At 35.4% G+C, this 17,762-nt stretch overlaps 1 protein-coding gene across 13 annotated transcripts in view; it reads left to right on the top strand.

The window, feature by feature from the left end:
• The window catches only part of LOC138700143 (U3 small nucleolar ribonucleoprotein protein IMP3), a 180,663-nt gene that overhangs the window by 51,470 nt on the left and 111,431 nt on the right, over positions 1–17,762 (top strand). For 10 of the 13 annotated variants that reach the window (XM_069826522.1, XM_069826519.1, XM_069826516.1 and 7 more), the window contains exon 4: positions 5,697–5,769. In XM_069826522.1, coding sequence (XP_069682623.1) covers positions 5,697–5,762 — 66 coding nt within the window. In that variant the 3' untranslated portion in view covers positions 5,763–5,769. Of the gene's footprint in view, positions 1–5,696; positions 5,770–13,445; positions 14,731–17,762 lie in introns of those variants that run through there. The other 3 variants (XM_069826511.1, XM_069826523.1, XM_069826510.1) reach the window with 3 other exon arrangements.

Below are 17,762 nucleotides of genomic sequence, written 5' to 3'. Positions count from 1 at the left end.
TGCAAAAATAATGCAATTCTGTTGGAAATCCAAAATCTTCTTCATGTAATGTGAGGTTCAGGAAATTTTTTTCTATTTTTATACTGAGCAGAGAATCCATCGGAGAAATACATAATTTTTGTGGTGAATTACAGATGTTTGTTTTAATGACTCCATTAGATATTTTTGAAACAGATGTACAGCTGTAGTGTCATATTTCGGGCAGTGTGAAATTATTACCAGATTTTTAATAGAGACTGTATCGGATGATGATTCGTTATGATATATTACGAAAGTATGAATGGTTGTCTGCACATTAGTCCTGTGATATGACTGAATTTCATCTTGGATTACGAAATAATAGTTTTCAGCGAAGTCGCATAACACAACAAGCAGGCATGGCTGTAGAAATGATTTCATATCACGTAGAAACTTACTTTGTTCAGATGATATAAATGAGTGAGTCAGTAAATCACCAAGTTTCTCCAAGAGACAGTCGAAAAATTTGTCTGTGGGTTTCATTATAGTCTCAAGCGTTGATCGGTCAGTCGTCATCCACTGCTTGTAGGTCACTGATTCACTGCAGTTTTATACGAAACATTTCTCTAAACCCTCTCTTATTTTGAATGGTTCAGGACATTCTGTATATTTCCTGAACAAGCAATTTATATGAGGAGGATTGCACACCATAGTAGCCAAGAAATGTTAAGTTGGAAAGTATAAAGAAAAATTTTCTTGAAATCCACGTAGACCTGAAAATAAATTGCTTCCGACATAAGTTTTACATTCTGATAGGACACAAACACAGACAGTATAGTCCACTAACTCCAGCTAGAATACAATTTCTTGGTCAGGGTTAGAATTTTTAAACACTGCATATAATTAATTTCTGCTCATGTGATTTACTCCCTGATTCTTTAATCACAACAAATATTTCTTACCAGGCATCATTCTGCTTATCTCGTCAGAACAACAGAATTTTTTAACTTTACCGGCAACAGCCGCGAGCAAGGGTTTTCCAGGTTTCGGGTTTGGTGAACACAAAATTCCTTTTCCCTTTGCCAGGACTTTGGCTTTCCGAATTATGTATTCGAAAGCTGAAAGAAACTCTTTTTTATATTATTTACGCTGCAGCTTTTAGATAGTAGTGTTAAAACGGTGATTTTCTCACTTTTACCTGAATTTTGAAAATTTTCCTGCAACTGAGACAAAATTTCAGAATCAGAAAGGTCCTGGTTCCTCGGCATCTTTATATCGAAGATTTTGTCTTTTACAATATTTTCAAATTTCTGTCTCTTATATTTCTCTTGTTGTAGCCTTTCTTGTTTAATAAGGAACACACCTTGGTTAAAAAGACTTGTATTTAATGAACTTACATTTGCTGTAGAGTCGACGTATTCTTCATTACTAGAGTCATTATGAGGATTCTGCGTAATAGCATCATATTATATTTTTATTTCTTTGCGACACATAGCGCACACCTTTTGTTCCTGTTTTAAATCAGGAAATACATTAAGCATCCACGATATAACACTTCTTAAATTTTTCCTTTAATTACAGAGCCCTGATTTCTCGAAGGGATTGCAGCAAACATAGGCCTATAACTTAAAACGCGACTCCATTACATCGCACAAAACTACCACATACTACAAAAACTAACGACACTGCACTTGAAACAGATTGCACGTTTTGTATAAATTGAAGACTATAAACTGCCACTCATGACGGCCTGACAGATCGATGACGCAGCTTATCAGACAAGTAGGAACTTGTGCGCATGCAGTGTTGGTGTAAGACGGGGTTAAGTGCTACAAACCAATACATTGATATATTTTTTTACTGATATTCCTGAAACGTTTCCAAAATGAAACTTACACCAAGGGGAGAATACTCTTACCTCTGTAACATACATTTTTCGCGAAATAATTTATGTCCCGCATTTATAGATATTCAATGTTAAAATGTGTTTCACGTGACTATTCAATAAAGAACTCATTACTTTGATGCAAACCTATTTTTATTGAAACATATGATCCCTTAGCTTTAAAATAAGCCCAAGTTTAAGATTCTACCTCAATTAGAAGAGAAGTTATGAATTATTTTTGTTGACATAGTATGCGACATTTTTACATTTTTTTCTCATATTGACAGAATTGCTGTAGGGATATCGTGCATTATTGAGGGCTAAAATTTTACATAATTACTTAACTTAAGGTTCTTTACCATCCTACCAAATTTAATGAAAATCTGAGGTGGTCGGGTTGAAAAGTCCACTTTTTTGTGTTGATTTGACATAGAATGCCCCTATAGTGAACTCGGTTATAGTGAACATTTGGCTATATAAATCGTTGGTCCCGACCCACATACATTAAAAAGTACATTAATATTTCCGTTTATAGCAAACCCTCGTTTCGGTTATAGTGAACCTTAAGAATTGAAGTTAAAAGAGTCGTATCGTGACAAATTCTTATTTCAAGTCAGACCTTCTTGTATAAAATTGAAAGAATGTGTTGAGAACAACATTCTAAGTTTCTTACTCCTTTAGACACAGGACAAAGGTAGGATTAGTGATTCCTAGACAATGAGCTGTACTGTAAATTCAGGCAACACGTGACGACCTTACCTCACTCCATGACCGAAGGATTGCCATTCTGTTCTCAAGCACAATACTCTACTGCTGTTTATAATCCTCCACCGTCAAAGGGTTGACTTTCGTTCTCAGAAACATTTCCATTATGATGGATAGCTTCGAAACAACGGAAAATGAAATTGCCTTCTTTTATTAAAAGGGGATGAACATTATGTCCAGATCATAAATGAGGTAAGATTTCGATGGCTTTCAAACTCCATCAATACCCTCCCAGTTTCCATTAAGTGACCTGGGATATTCCAAGGCTGGGTACGCAGTCACACCATAACAGCATTCGTCATTTCTACCTGATCAGTCTATTTCTAGTGTTCGAACAGTGAATGTACTGTATAAAAATGTTGAAGCGTAAAGTGTTTTCTTTGGAAGATAAGGCGAATATTCTGGGTGATGTTGAACGTGGTCTTTCGCAAGAGGACGTAGGTCGACAGCATAGTTTAAGTAAATCAACTATGAATAACAGTATACAGTATAATCCATTCCACAAAAATGGCATATTTTAATTACTGTATAGTATTTTATTTTCTTGTTCACAATTTCATTCATTCCTGTCATTTAAGGTTAGGAGAGAGAAACTTCGGATTAAGGAACTTCGGATATAGTGAACGAAATATGCAAGTCTGCAGAGGTTCACTATATCCGGAGTTGACTGTATTCTTCACCTGACATAATTAGGAACTTTAAATCCGGACATATGACATGGCCAGGGAATGTAGGACGTATGGGCAAATCTAGAAATGCATATAGAGTGTTAGTTGGGAGGCTGGAGGGAAAAAGACCTTTGGGGAGGCCGAGACGTAAATGGGAGGATAATATTAAAATGGATTTGAGAAAGGTGGAATATGATTTAGAGACTACATTAATCTTGCTCAGGATAGAAACCGATAGCGGGCTTATGTGAGGGTGCCAATGAACCTCCGGGTTCCTTAAAAGCCCTAAATAATAAAGTAATTAAACCAGAAGTGTAAAACAGCTGAAGTCCGATATTTAATTGCTGTTTCTTAGAAACTAAGGAATACAGAAAAAGAAAACAGATTTAGTTGGAAAACAACGAACATGGCAACATGGTTCCATCGGTGATACTATATATCATTTTTCGTTTCAGCATGCAAGCTAACACGAAAAATAGCAAGCTACCTAATCTTGAAATCCAGCATGATAGCTAACAAAGCAGGCACCAGGGTGCAGAATTTCCAGCAAGTAAGCATGCAGAACTGCCATCAGCAGTCCCATCACAGAAACACACTGTGGGAACTGAGCTTTATTGCTTAGTTTTCGTGCTAAGACCCCTTAAATCCGAGTCCTTTATTGCTTTTATTGGGTACCAACATAGAATCAACTTTACAGGGAGTTATACCTGTAAGCTTGATTTGCGTGAGTTACAATGCCTTTTTTAAGTAATTATAATTGTTATTTTATTTTATTATGATTTTAAAGATTTCCAGATATTAGGTCTATGGACAGTAGGTCTAACTGTTAATAAGACTACCGAGAAATATGTCTACATATGAAAAGTCTAATTTACAATAAGGTCTGTAGTGAAAATTTAAAGGCAAAATGTGTACGTATATAATGTCTACTACTGTAAATGCAAATTATGTATCCTAGGTAATATAATTAAAGGAACCAAATGGAAATTTAGAATTCACAGTGAACACTTAACACTATAGACTCGGCAAAAAGGAAAGAAAATTCTGGTGCACAACAATTTTGACTATCATTTAAGGCATATAAATTAGGATGGCAACAAGATGGACTGGAGGTGTGCTTTCTGTGATACGTGCAATGCTACATGTGTTACGGGTAATAATTTGAATGGACAAGTATATTCCTTAGTATATAGTATATGTACAAGAAACTAAAGCTACATATGTCACTATACTGACACAGCTGAAAAACCTCTGTGCTACATTAAACTTGGATTTGCATCCACAGAAAAGTCTTCCTGATTTTGAAATTGCTAGTACGAATGCAATTAGTACAGCTTTGCAAAGAACTATGATCAAGGGCTGCCTCTTCCACTTTGGAAGAGAGTGGTAAATGAAGGGCTTAAAGAAGCCTACAGTAACGATGATTTAACAGTCCAAAATTAAATTAGGGAGCTCACTGTTATGGCATTCATTCACCCAGATGACGCAGAAGAAGTGTTTGATGCATTATATGTAAGATGTAAGTGCTGAAGTTGAACCAACAGTCAGTTACAATGAAACAAAATCTATATTAGAGGGACACCAAAGGGAGGAAGATGCCAAGCGGTACCACCACGCTATCCACCAAATGTGTGGAATGTATATGATTTAGTGCAAGATAGATCACAACGCACATCAATAGTGTCGAGGGATGGCTCTGTAAATTTCAGAAAATGCTTCTGATGCACCATATGTCAATTTGGAAGTTCCTCGATCACATCAGGAAAGATCAAATAGACAATGAAATTATCACTCAAATTTTTGGCTAGCCACGGAAATATAAAATACACAATAAAGAAGCCATACCAAATAAAGCAACAGCAAGTAGAAAGAATGGTAGACAATTATCAAGTAGCCTATATAAAGATAGGGGTGAAATCAGAGTTTATCTGAGAAGTCTAAGCTACAGGTTGAAATTACAAAGTCAACCTATACATGGGAATGAAGGCGAGATGTAATTATAAATTTCTATTATTTCTTCTTAATAAAGTGCTATAAATGTATTCCTTAAAACTTCAGTAATGTAATTAAATAAGTGTTATACAACAATTATTTCATTAGTAGACTTTTCCTAGTAGGCATTTTCATTTGTAGACATTTTTTCAGATAGACTAAAAGGCAGATTAGACCTACTTTATGTAGACATGTTGTCGTAGACCTACTGTCATTACATACAAAAAGTAAACATAATGACATTAGACATATTTACTGTAGACTTTCTGTTCATGCATCATTTTAAATTGTGGTTTTATTTGGAGTGTGTTAGTTTCAAGTAATGCTGTGGTAATTTTAAATTTGTTTATTAAAAAAAGGGGTGCGAAATGTTATGATTATGTATTGTATGTATGCATTCATATTGATTGGTAACATTTTCTTTTTAGGAATTCAGAGGATTTTGTCACATGGGTCAATACTTCAGCAATACGAAGGCATATTATGGAGTATAATGAAATGGTATGTAAAAATGTAGTTAGCAGTAATAATAGCAATAAACAAGGTACTTTCATAACCAGTATTAGTAGTGTAATAGTGACATTAATAATGGTGGTAGTAAGTGTTTATGGTGGTAGTGTTAATAGTGGTAGTAGTGGGGGTAATCACAGTGTCAATGGTGGTGGTTGGTATGACGCAAATAATATTGTAGCAAATTCGTGTATCTAATATCTAACAACACAGGATGTGAAAGTTAAATAACAGGTTAATGCATAAGTTCGTAGGTTTTTTTTTTTTTACATCCAAATGGCAGTAGGGCATTTGTAAGAAATTTGTTATTTATTATTTTAATATTGTATGTAGTATCTATTACTGAATACGTCTTAGATTTTTACATTTTTAAGAAAGCTTGTGTTAATATTATTATGAGCTAAATAAATTAGTATATCAAGTAGAAAAAATCCAACATTTCCGACATACCCTCTTGTTTGGGTTTAACTGAGGAGTAACAGCATTGGAGGCTGCTAGAACTATTTGTGTCATTTATGGGAAGAATGCCATCAGGAAAAGTATGGCACGAAAATGGTTTCCTTGTTTCAAAGAGGACCATTTCCACATGAATAATTTTCCATGTTCAGGAAGACCAATTGACTTTGATGAAGACTGTTTAAACACTTTAATTCACAATGATACACATCAGTCAACTCGTCATTGTGATGAATTGTGACCAGTCAACCATCATACGAAATTTGCATTCCATGGGCAAAGTAAAAAAATTAGGTGTATTGAGCAGAAACAAAAAAAATTAGGATGTTACCATATGTGCTATGCTTGCTTGTCGTCATTAAGAACATCAATCATTTTTGTCCCAGATTGTTATTAGTGACGAAAAATGGTGCCTTTATATCAACAACAAGAACAGAAAGTAATGGTTGAACCCTAACAAGAAAAAGAAGGTTCGTGTGCAAAAGGTGGTGTCAGTGTTGTGCATCTGGTGGGACAAAGAATACACCATTTACTATGAAGTGCTTCCAATTGCAGCAGTGGATTTTCGGGGAAATTATCCTGGCCCATAGAGCTGAGATGGCAATGTCAAGCTGACCACGTCTGTGACTGTGGTAAAGAACATGTAATTTGTGTTGCTATCAACAAAAATCACTGCAGGTTGCACTTAATACAGTAGTGGAGTCACTGTCAACAGCAATTAAATCATTAAAGAAGTTTTCTTGTGCATGCGTTCATAACAAATAGAAGCCATGAGGGGAATTGAATTTGGCTAAAGCCTACTTACTTGAGTCTGCTGTAGTGAACTTGTAGCAATGGATGTGAGTGGTGAAACTGTGGTTATGTTGTTGGAGATTCGCTTTTAATGGCGAAATTATATTAAGGAAAGGATTAAACTTCAGCAGGTTAGATCTACTCCCGAAATTTTCACATTTTCAAAAAAAAAAAAAAAATGATACAAGCAGAACACATAAATTCGCTTGGTTGTTCAGCTGTGTGGTGCAGTAGTAGGACGAAGTAAGTTAATAATAATAATAATAATAATAATAATAATAATAATAATAATAATAATTACTTATTTAACCTGGCAGAGTTAAGGCCATACGGTCTTCTCTAACACTCAACCAGGAGTAAAACTACGTTACAAAAAACACTACAAATTTACAAAGTAAACTACAATTTTACACACAAAACTGAATAAGATAATAATAATAATAATAATAATAATAATAATAATAAAATTTAAACAACAAGTAAGTAGAAATCAGACATAATATATAACATACAGAAAGAAAGGAAAAGCATAATAAAATGTGAACAGCAGGTCAAAATAAATGAGACAAAGTATAAAAAAATAAGACAATTATTGATAATAATAATAATAATAATAATAATAATAATAATAATAATAATAATAATAAGAATAGTAATAATAATAATAATAATAATAATAATAAGAATAATAATAATAATAAAATATTGCAGTACAAAGCATACAATGAATACAATATTTTTAGGTACACACAGTAAGGAAAATTATGATTACTGCCCGTGCCTCACTTCCTGAGCTGTTTCTTTGCGGGGCAAGACGCAGAGGGGGAAAGTGAGAGGTCCTGGGTACAGCATGTGCCTACTACCCTACGTTTAACATATCGACCTTTTCAGGATTCCTTTTGTCAGCTATGGAGCAAGATCAGCCATGGACAAACGAATGTATAGGCTGTCCCCCTAACAAAACAAATTATATCCTACTCATCAATTCCTGTAACTAAACACTAATACCAGTGGTAGACTACAGTCTCTACTTGAGATTATCGACCTAATTGCGATCATGGTTGTCATGTGTACACATCCGTAAACTCTTTCCTCTATGGCAGTGTTTCTCAAACTTTTTCCACCGCTTTTAATCTAAAGTGTAACTGCAGAATCCTTTTAATATTTTATTAGTATTTAATAATTAACAGACAAGTGAAAGCTAGTATCTCAATAATTCTGTTCAGTGGGACAAATGTATTTGCTTTAAAGCTTTTAATCTGGTTTTATGGCTGGAAGTTGTAATCTCATTTATACTGTACTTATGCATTTTGTCTTTTCAGTAACATATTTTGTTTTATTGAACAGATACCCAGAGAATCCAGTGATGAAAGTGGTATTATGGGTATTTTCCATTTTAGATGTTCATTAAACATATTGTTATTACGCATATTATTGGAATATTATTATTATTATTATTATTATTATTATTATTATTATTATTATTATCATCATTATTATCATTATCATCATCATCATCATCATCATCATCATCATCATCATCATCAGTGGTTTCATGTTATTATTGATTTATATTTTCGTAACATTTATATATTTTTATAGTATCCACTAAGTGTACAATAGCCACCGGAGCAGCCCAGTTGGCTAAGGCGCTTGCCTATTGATCCAGAGTTGCGATCGGGTGCATGTTCGATTCCCCCTTGGGCTGATTACCTGGTTGGAATTTTCCCGAGGTTTTCCCCAACCATAAGGCGAATGTCATGTAATCATTGGCGAATCCCCGACCTCATCTCGCCATATACCATTTCGCTATCATCCATCCTATCGATGCAAAATAAGCTAGTAGTTGATACAATGTCGTTAAATAACCAAGTAAAAAAGTATAAAATAAAATTTAAAATCATATAGGGCTCACGGAACCCCGGAACATACTTTAAGAAACGCTGCTATATGGTAATTCAGCAGTTGTCCAGACTGAACACATAGTGGCCTAGTGTGTACATACATTTTCGGAAATCGCCATCAGAGATAATAGCGATAGTGGTAACCATGATTACAGTATCCATCATTATAAACAGTAAAGACCCCTGCAATGGCATAGGATAATGTTTTCAGAACATGTAATATGCTGTTGTGCCGCACGCTGCAGCTGCAGTGATAGTCCGAGCAGACCTAAGAGGCGTGGTTATAAGCACTAGGGAACTCTCGGTTCAGGACGTGAGACACAGGCAGTATATATAGCTCAACTTATCACATTATAGATATACCATTATCGGGAAATATGAAACCAAAAATATAAAATAAGTTAAATATCACTAGAACATAAAAAAATGTGAATACGTGGAAACATGCAATACAAAACTTGTCAGAATAGTAAGTTACTGTTCTTGCAAGTTATCTTGAACCTTACATCCCCTAAGTCTGTCTTTCGAACTACTCGGTACGGCATGTACTCATCAACGTAACGGCACGGCAAGGATGCCTCTCCCTCGGGTAACGTGCCTCTTTTCAGAAAATGTTGGTTCTTACACTTTACGGCTCTCTACTGTAAAAGAACTTGGTTCATTACAGACATCATCATCTCACGACACTCCAGTTTTCAGAGGAGAACATGGTTTCTTAGCAGGTTTTAATTAACCTGTAATGAGTAAATATTTAAATATAATCATGTGTACACTCCTCCTCTCCCATCTGGGCTGGGGACCTGCAATGGAGGAGTTACTGCAGCTATTTCTATACATTATATAGGCCTACATAATTTATACCTAGAGCTGATATGTACATATTCTTATAACAATATTTTACAGGCTTATTATTTGAATTTACATTACAATCCATATCCCTATCATTACTGCCATCATCGTCATAGTCTTCTACGCTTGGTCCAAAATTAATTATTATTTTGTCAATGGCATCATCCATTCGGAATTATCTTCTTAATCGTAGGTACTACTTTCTGAACAAGATAGAATTCTTCGATTGTATCCCGAATGACATGTTGATCGAAGTCATCCACTTCTGGAATGAAGTAATATGTTTTGCAGAACTAGACCTATAACAAAATAATAACTTACAACAGTCATTCATTATGTCAATCACAGTACACGCATAACTATTATAGCAATAATTTCTAAATATTACATGCTTATTCTTTCCTGGAGTAGTGTGAGGTGCATTCGGTTGTAATTCAATATTATTCTTAATTCTCTTCACGGAACTAATACTTTTGCCAGAGTATTTAGCCGCTCTCTCATATTCCTTATCAAGAGGTTCCAGCAAACATTTGTTTAATTTTTCTTCCTCTTAACATTTAATTATATTTGCAATAATTTCTGTTTCTCCGCCGTGGATAACAGCGTTAATTTTTCTCTGTGGGCAGTGGTGTGATATCACCATAATTATTACCCTGTGGTTACCGCTCCATGTTAACACTACTGGTACACAGTGAAGGAAATAGCCCTATGTTTCTTGACAAGAGATTATGATGCGGAGCATGCGCAAACAAATCAGTTGGCTCCACCCACGTTATGCACTTCCTTCCCTCTGCCCCTCTGTCCCCGCTCAGAAAGTTCAAGGTAACTTGCAATAACAGTAGTTTGGCAACTCGTCATAAGATAATTTTCTAACTTGGATTTGAAAGATTTCAATGTTCGGCAGCCCTTGACTTCAGGCGGCAGAGAGTTCCAGTGAAAGATGAGGAATACAGAGATGATGTGTGAAGTGGAATTTCTAGCATGTTATCGCGTTGTGATCGAGTATTAATATTATGATAGCAAGAGAGAGTATGAAAATGAGCGAATAAATAATAGGGGGATGAAGTATGCATAATTCGATATAAGAGAGAAAGTGAGTGCAGATTTCTCCTCTCATGTAACCTAAGCCATGATAACTTCTCGAAAGAAGGTGAGATATGATCATAGTATCGAACATTACAAATGAAGCGGACATACGCGTTATGAACATGCTGTAGTTTCTGAGCGGAATCAATCCTGCGATCACTGAACAATAATCGATCACAATAATCAAAGTGAGGTAGAATGAGTGTCTGTACCAGCGTCTGTTTTAATTTAGATGGATAATGATACAACCTTTTTAGTGAATGGAAAATAGAGAATGCCTTCTTACATGTATATTTAATATGCATATCCCAATTGAGATTAGATTCGAAATACACTCCGAGTAGAGCCAAACAGGATGATTGTTTTATTCAGTTTCACAGGTGGAATATTCAGGTCGTTGACATCAGGAATTAGTCTACGGTTCGCGAACAGAGTAGCCTGTGATTTACATGCGTTTAGGTTAAGCCCAAATTGTTGAGACCAGGAAGAGATGGAATCAAGATCTTCATTAAGACTATTAATGCTATCATTTAGTGCATCAGGACGGGCTGAAATATACAATTGAACATTGTCTGCATATATTTGATATCTGCAGTGCTTAAATGATTTAGAATTCCATTTATATAAATAGAGAAGAGCAAGGGGCCTAATACTGATCCCTGAGGAACTCCTGTGTCTACAGTATGCCAGGATGAGAAACCGTTATTAGATATGGCACGCTGCTGGTGGCCAGTAAGGTAGGAGTACATCCAGATGATAGCACTATCAGAAAGATGTAGCGTTTGTAGTTTATTAAACAGTAAACAGAACAGAGTGTTAAAAATTAGTTACACTGAAGAAATAGAAAACTCAACAAGGAAATATAGAAAATTTAATTAATGTCACATGTCTCCTGGCCATGCAAGAAATTGAATTCAGAGATAATAATGAAGAGGAAGTTTTCTAAATCGTGGCAATTTTTAAATTTATATTTCTGCTAGTGTTAGTAAGGATGTGAAATTAAAAAAAAAAAAAAAAAAACATTGGGAAAATATGGGATATCAAAACCATTCAAAATGAACGCATTAAGTGCTCTGAAGAAGGAAATACAAGATTTAATTGGATAAAGATTGTATGTCCCCTTTCTTTGCTTATATTGTTGACGAGACTATTGATATCCCAGAAACATCTCAATGTTCTATCACTGTTAGACTAGTTGACATAAAAGGTGAAATTCAGAGTATTTCTTTAGATTTCACGATGTTAGTGAAAACAGAAATGCTCAAGGTTTGTGTAATGTACTGTGCAATGTTCTTAAGAAATACAAAGTTCAAAATCAGATGGTGGCTCAAACCTATGGTAGTGCAATGTTATGGTCAATGACTTGAATTGGCTTGAAAACTAAAATTAATAAGCTTGCTCTGCAAACCTTATTTACCCACTGTTTTACACATAGATTGAATTTAGCCTTGCAGTAGAATTGTTCTAAAATTAAACATGCGAAAAATTTTTCTCTACCCTTCATGGAATACCTGGCTTTTTTTAATTATCCTCAAAGAGTGCTGGTGTTCTAATCAGAATTGTGGAACAACGTGTATACCTACAAGCATTGGTGTGAGGTGTAATTCCAATATACCGTACCAAAATCAATTCTATATTTTACACAAAAAGGGTAAAATTAATAGAAGCTATAGATCTAGATTCATTTTCCGGGCTGAGAGGCCGTGGTCTGTTGTTTGGTTTTCTACCAGACGTTTCGTCTGCAACTGCGGCAGACATCTTCAGTGGAGTGGTATCTGAGGTCGCAAAACTCTTCTCGGCATACCTGAGGCAACTGATCCTGTGGCTGGTTGAGCGGGTGTATTTATAGTGCAACTAGTGGGCCGAGGCCCGCACACCCAGCCACAGGATCAGTTGCCTCAGGTACGCCGAGAAGAGTTTTGCGACCTCAGATACCACTCCACTGAAGATGTCTGCCGCAGTTGCAGACGAAACGTCTGGTAGAAAACCAAACAACAGACCATGGCCTCTCAGCCCGGAAAATGAATCTAGATCTATAGACTCCGGCCGTGAAAGCCTACACTACAAGAATAATAGAAGCTGTCAGTGAAATAATAGATTTTCCGGATTCTAATGATAATTCAGCAAGAGAAGCACCTACTCGATTAAAGTTCTGTTTTTTTTTCTCGTAACTTTCAAAAAAATGTTTAATAATGCTGAGTTGTTATTTCAAAAGAAAACAAAAATGGTATTCAGATGTACATCAACGCAATTGAGGGGCTCAGTGGAAAAATGACCCATCTCAACCGAGGGTTGAATTTTAGTTCTGCATAGTATAGGTATCCTAACACCATCTTCTGTTAGTCTTTAGGTACTCATAGTTTTATCTTCACTGAACAGATAAAGTGCATCCAGATTTCATCAAAGAAATAAACATTCAGGTATTTTCTCCGAATTGAAAGTGGTTACAAGCTTCAGGTTTGCAGGACTGCATTTTGTGCAATCGTTTAAGAACTCTCAGGGATGAGTATAATATTTTATTGTATTTTTATGAATAAATTTCGTAAGGAAGTGTGGTTTGTAAAATACTTTTTATTACAGATGACAACAATGCAAATGGATCTACAGACAAGACACTTAATACTTCCCCCCATAGACAAACGTGGGTTACATAACAGATCACACACCATATCTGAAGAAAAAAAAAATAGTTCATAAAAGAAACAATTGACAGCTTTCCAAGATATACATCGCATTACAGTCTCAGATCTAATCCCAATAAATCATACATAACAAATGTCCACTCAGTATGAGATATGTACAAAGTCTATTTTACTAAGTGTAAAGACAATAATACAGAACCTGTCAAAGAACAAGTTTTCAGGGATATATTCAATACAGAATATAATATTGGATTCAAGTTGCCTTCAATGAATATATGCAAAGTATGTGACAAAGCACAGCAAATGGATCCAAAACCACCACAATATGAAGTTAATCTCCGGAAATCTGAGGTTACTTATGAATTATTTCGAAGAGACAAGGCAAGATGCAGAGCTACAGAGAGTGATACATTACTGATCACTATGGACTTGCAACAGGCTCTTCCAACTCCACACTTATCAACTGAATGTGTGTTCTTTCAACTATGGACATACAACTTCGGCATCCATGTATGTAATAGTGATAATGCAGTAATGTGTGTTTGGCCTGAGTCAGTTGCTTCAAGGGGAGCTGATGAAATAGCCAGCTGCCTATTGAAAGCTGTACCACTGATTGAAGAAGGGGCAGGAAAACGGAAAATGATATTGTATAGTGATTCTTGTGTTGGACAAAATAAGAATTTCTCAATCATGAGATTGTGATGGTTTGAAGAAATTCAACATAAATTTCTTGTGCCAGGACACACCTTTCTTCCTTGTGATGCCGACTTCGGTGTTAGAAAAAGTTAAAAGAAGAACTCAAGTTGTATACACACCTGGACAGTGGTCTGATCTCATAACAAAGAGTTGTGTGAGCAAACCTTTCACAGTCATTGACATGAAGACTGGAGATTTTAAGGAAAGGGAAAGTGACCTGTTCTACATAATGTGATGTTGCCTACAAAATACCCTGATGGTAGGGAAATAAAGAAAGAAAAATATGAGGACATTATGACTCTGATAAAGTTTGTACCTCCTGTGTATCAAGCTTTTTATGATGACCTTAAATCAAATAGTATCGCTGAAAACAGTAATGTAAATGTTGAAGATATAGATTAATTATTAAGTTATTACTGCAAAATATATATTACAGTATAGTATCTAATTTAATTTTGATTCTAGTGTCATTTAATTATTTCATTTAATTTTATTCTAGTGCCATTTAATTATATTTATTTAATATCTTTAATTGATTAAAACAGTAATTATAATATGTAGATTAATAGACATTTGCAGGAATAAAGTTTGTGATATATATTAAAATAATTCTAAATATCATTAATATACAGCTTATATATTTTATGCAATATTACATTTAATAAAACTCTATTTATCTCCAAACATACTCCAGTTGAGATGAATCATTTTTCCACTGAACCCCTGAATTTCAGATTGTGTCTTTTAACTTAGAAAGTCATCAGCAGTATAATGTATTCATGGGAGGCTGCTGAAACTGCTACCAGATCAGATTCATTGTCTTCTCTAAGAAGACATGAATTATTGAAAGATGGTGCTCCTTATAAATATAAGCAACTGCATTTCGAAATTTTGGAGAATGTGGTAACATAGTTGGAATGTAGGTTTTAAAATGATGGGAAATTGAAATTCAGTGAATAGGTGATATGGGTCAATTCTTAAATTAATTATAGCAAGCATTTCCCTACATTGAAACTCTGGGTTCATTAATTCAGAGCTATGGAACTTATTTTGACTGCTGAGATTTATTGCTCACAACTTAGTCACCTTGAGGCCGCAATTCAAGACAAATGACCAGGAAGACTGCATCAAGTGATTATGCAGCATAGTGATATCTATCCACTTATTGCTAACATTACAAAAGCGGTTATCCAGAAGCTCAGTTGGAAGATTATTCCACATCCATCCTATTCTTCTGATCATCATCATCATCATCATCATCGGCGCTACAGCCCTTGGTGGGCCTGGGCCTCCCTCAGTAATTGTCACCATCCATCTCTATCTTGTGTGGCAGCCTTCCAATTCTTGCACCCCAACTTTCTGGCATCCTCCTCCACTCCATCAATCCACTGCAAGTGCGGTCGACCTCTTCTTCTCTGACCTCCCGGATTTATTACAATTTTTTTTACAAGGTTCACTTAGGTCCATGCGTATTACATGTCCTGCCCACCTCAATCTGCTTGTTTTAACTGTGTTGATTATATTTGGCTCTCCTAGAAGTCTATATAATTCATAGTTGCATCTCCTCCTCCAGAGAGCTTCCTCAAATGTTGGGCCATAGATCCTTCGCAGAATCTTTCTTTCAAAAATCTCCAATCTTTCTTCTGATCTTGATCCATCAAATTTTCATCTTTTGCACAGTCTATCCCAGTCATGTCAAGCTTGGCCACTGGTGGCATTTGCCACAGGTTTGCCACAAGCTTGGACCCAGGCCTCTCATGGCTCGAGCGCCTAGTACAGCGTGTTGGCAGGCAGAGGCATAAGAACTTGAAGTCCAGGAAATGGCTGCATCTAAATCTATAGAGATGATCTGCACTACGTCTTCTACTTTGCATAGATTTTTTAATATGGAATCAGAAAATCTGTTCTTATGTAGGCTTGTAGCAAATCATATACAATGCTTAGTATGCAAACAGTACTTCGTTATAAAAAAAGTATAATATAAAACATTACAGCCGGTATTCACAGTCGGTGTCTTATTTGCTTAATAAGAATGACTTCATTAAGTTGTACTTATTGAAACACGTTAAAAATATGATTATGGTATACATAATAGGCCAGGCATGTCAAAGTGAGCAATAGATGGCATTTGCCATACCTGTGGCTCAATTCTGCTACAGTGGCTAGATGATTGACAGCTCCCCTTATACCTCGAATTTAAAAGTCGCTTGACTAGTCAGTGAATGGTCAGAGTGTAAGGTCTCTTGGAGTGTACATTGTGATAGCTGTGTGCAAAGCAGGAGAATCGATTGCTTCATCATCTTTAAGACATTATTTTGACACAAAGTGGGGAAAAAGAATTTCTGTGCCAAAGTGTAGCAGAGCACATTCAGTGTTTAATATGTAAACAATTTTTGAAACAAAAAAATATATATATATATATATATATATATATATATATATATTATTCACTATGAAAGTAAGCATAAACGAGAATATGGAAATGCTAGTGAAGACGATCGAGAAAGATTGATTAAATGTTGAAAAACTGAGCCTAACTGTAGTGAAATCAACATGTCGGGGGCTTTGCTTAAGACTACTTATGATTTAGAATATTTAATTTGCTCAAAGATGGGGAATTTATAAAAGAGTGCCTCAGCAGTGCAATTGACAATATCTCCAAAGCAGAAAAAGAGAAGTTCGAAAAAATTTGTTTATCTCTAAACACAGTTGTAAGTAAGGTGAAAGATAAGGCATCAGATATAGAGTTACAATTGCAGGAAAGCCTCCAAGATCTGAAATGGTTTTCTCTTGCGATGGACGAAAGTACTGACACAAGTAACACAGCTCAGTTGTGTATCTTTATTAAGGGGGTAAATGAAAATTTTGACATAATAAAGAAATTTCTTGATCTAGTTCCCATGAAAGGGACCACAACTGGAGACATATTTCGAGTAAAGGATTAAAGTGCGGAAATCTTGCTGCAATCACCACGGATGGGGCATGGGTGATGCAAGAGGCAAACAAAGATTTCGTGGGAAGACTAAAAAACAAAACTAAAGGACATTGTTGAATTTATGTGTTGCATTCCTTGATTCGTCAGAAAGTGTTGTGTGCAAAAGTGCTAACATGAAAACTGTGATGGATCGTGTAATAAAGGTTACCAACTACTTACATAAGAGCAGTGTATTACATCACAGTCAGTTCAAGGCTTTACTGCAATCTATTGAGGAGCATTGCAACATCCCTTATCACTGTGATGTTCGATGGCTCAGCCGAGGGAAAGTGTTACAAAGATTTTTCGAACTGCTGACACCTATAATTAGTTTCTTAAAAGAAAAACAAGTATGGATGATACGGAATCCCCAAGAATTGTTCAAGATCTGTCGTTTTTATCAGACATTATGGGTCATCTGAACGACTTGAATGTTAGGTTTCAGGGGAAACAAAGTTTAGTAACAGAAATGTTGGAATTGATCTGTGCTTTCAAAATGAAATTAAGGTTTTGGAGTGAGTGTTTGAACAACAGAGATGTTCATCATTTTCCCACATTAGAAGTAACCAACATGAAAGATGAAGG

Source organism: Periplaneta americana, chromosome 5, assembly GCF_040183065.1.
Source record: "Periplaneta americana isolate PAMFEO1 chromosome 5, P.americana_PAMFEO1_priV1, whole genome shotgun sequence".
NCBI classification, from domain to species: domain Eukaryota; kingdom Metazoa; phylum Arthropoda; class Insecta; order Blattodea; family Blattidae; genus Periplaneta; species Periplaneta americana.
Note: the sequence above shows the minus strand (reverse complement) of the source record. Positions and strands in the feature narration are given on the sequence as shown.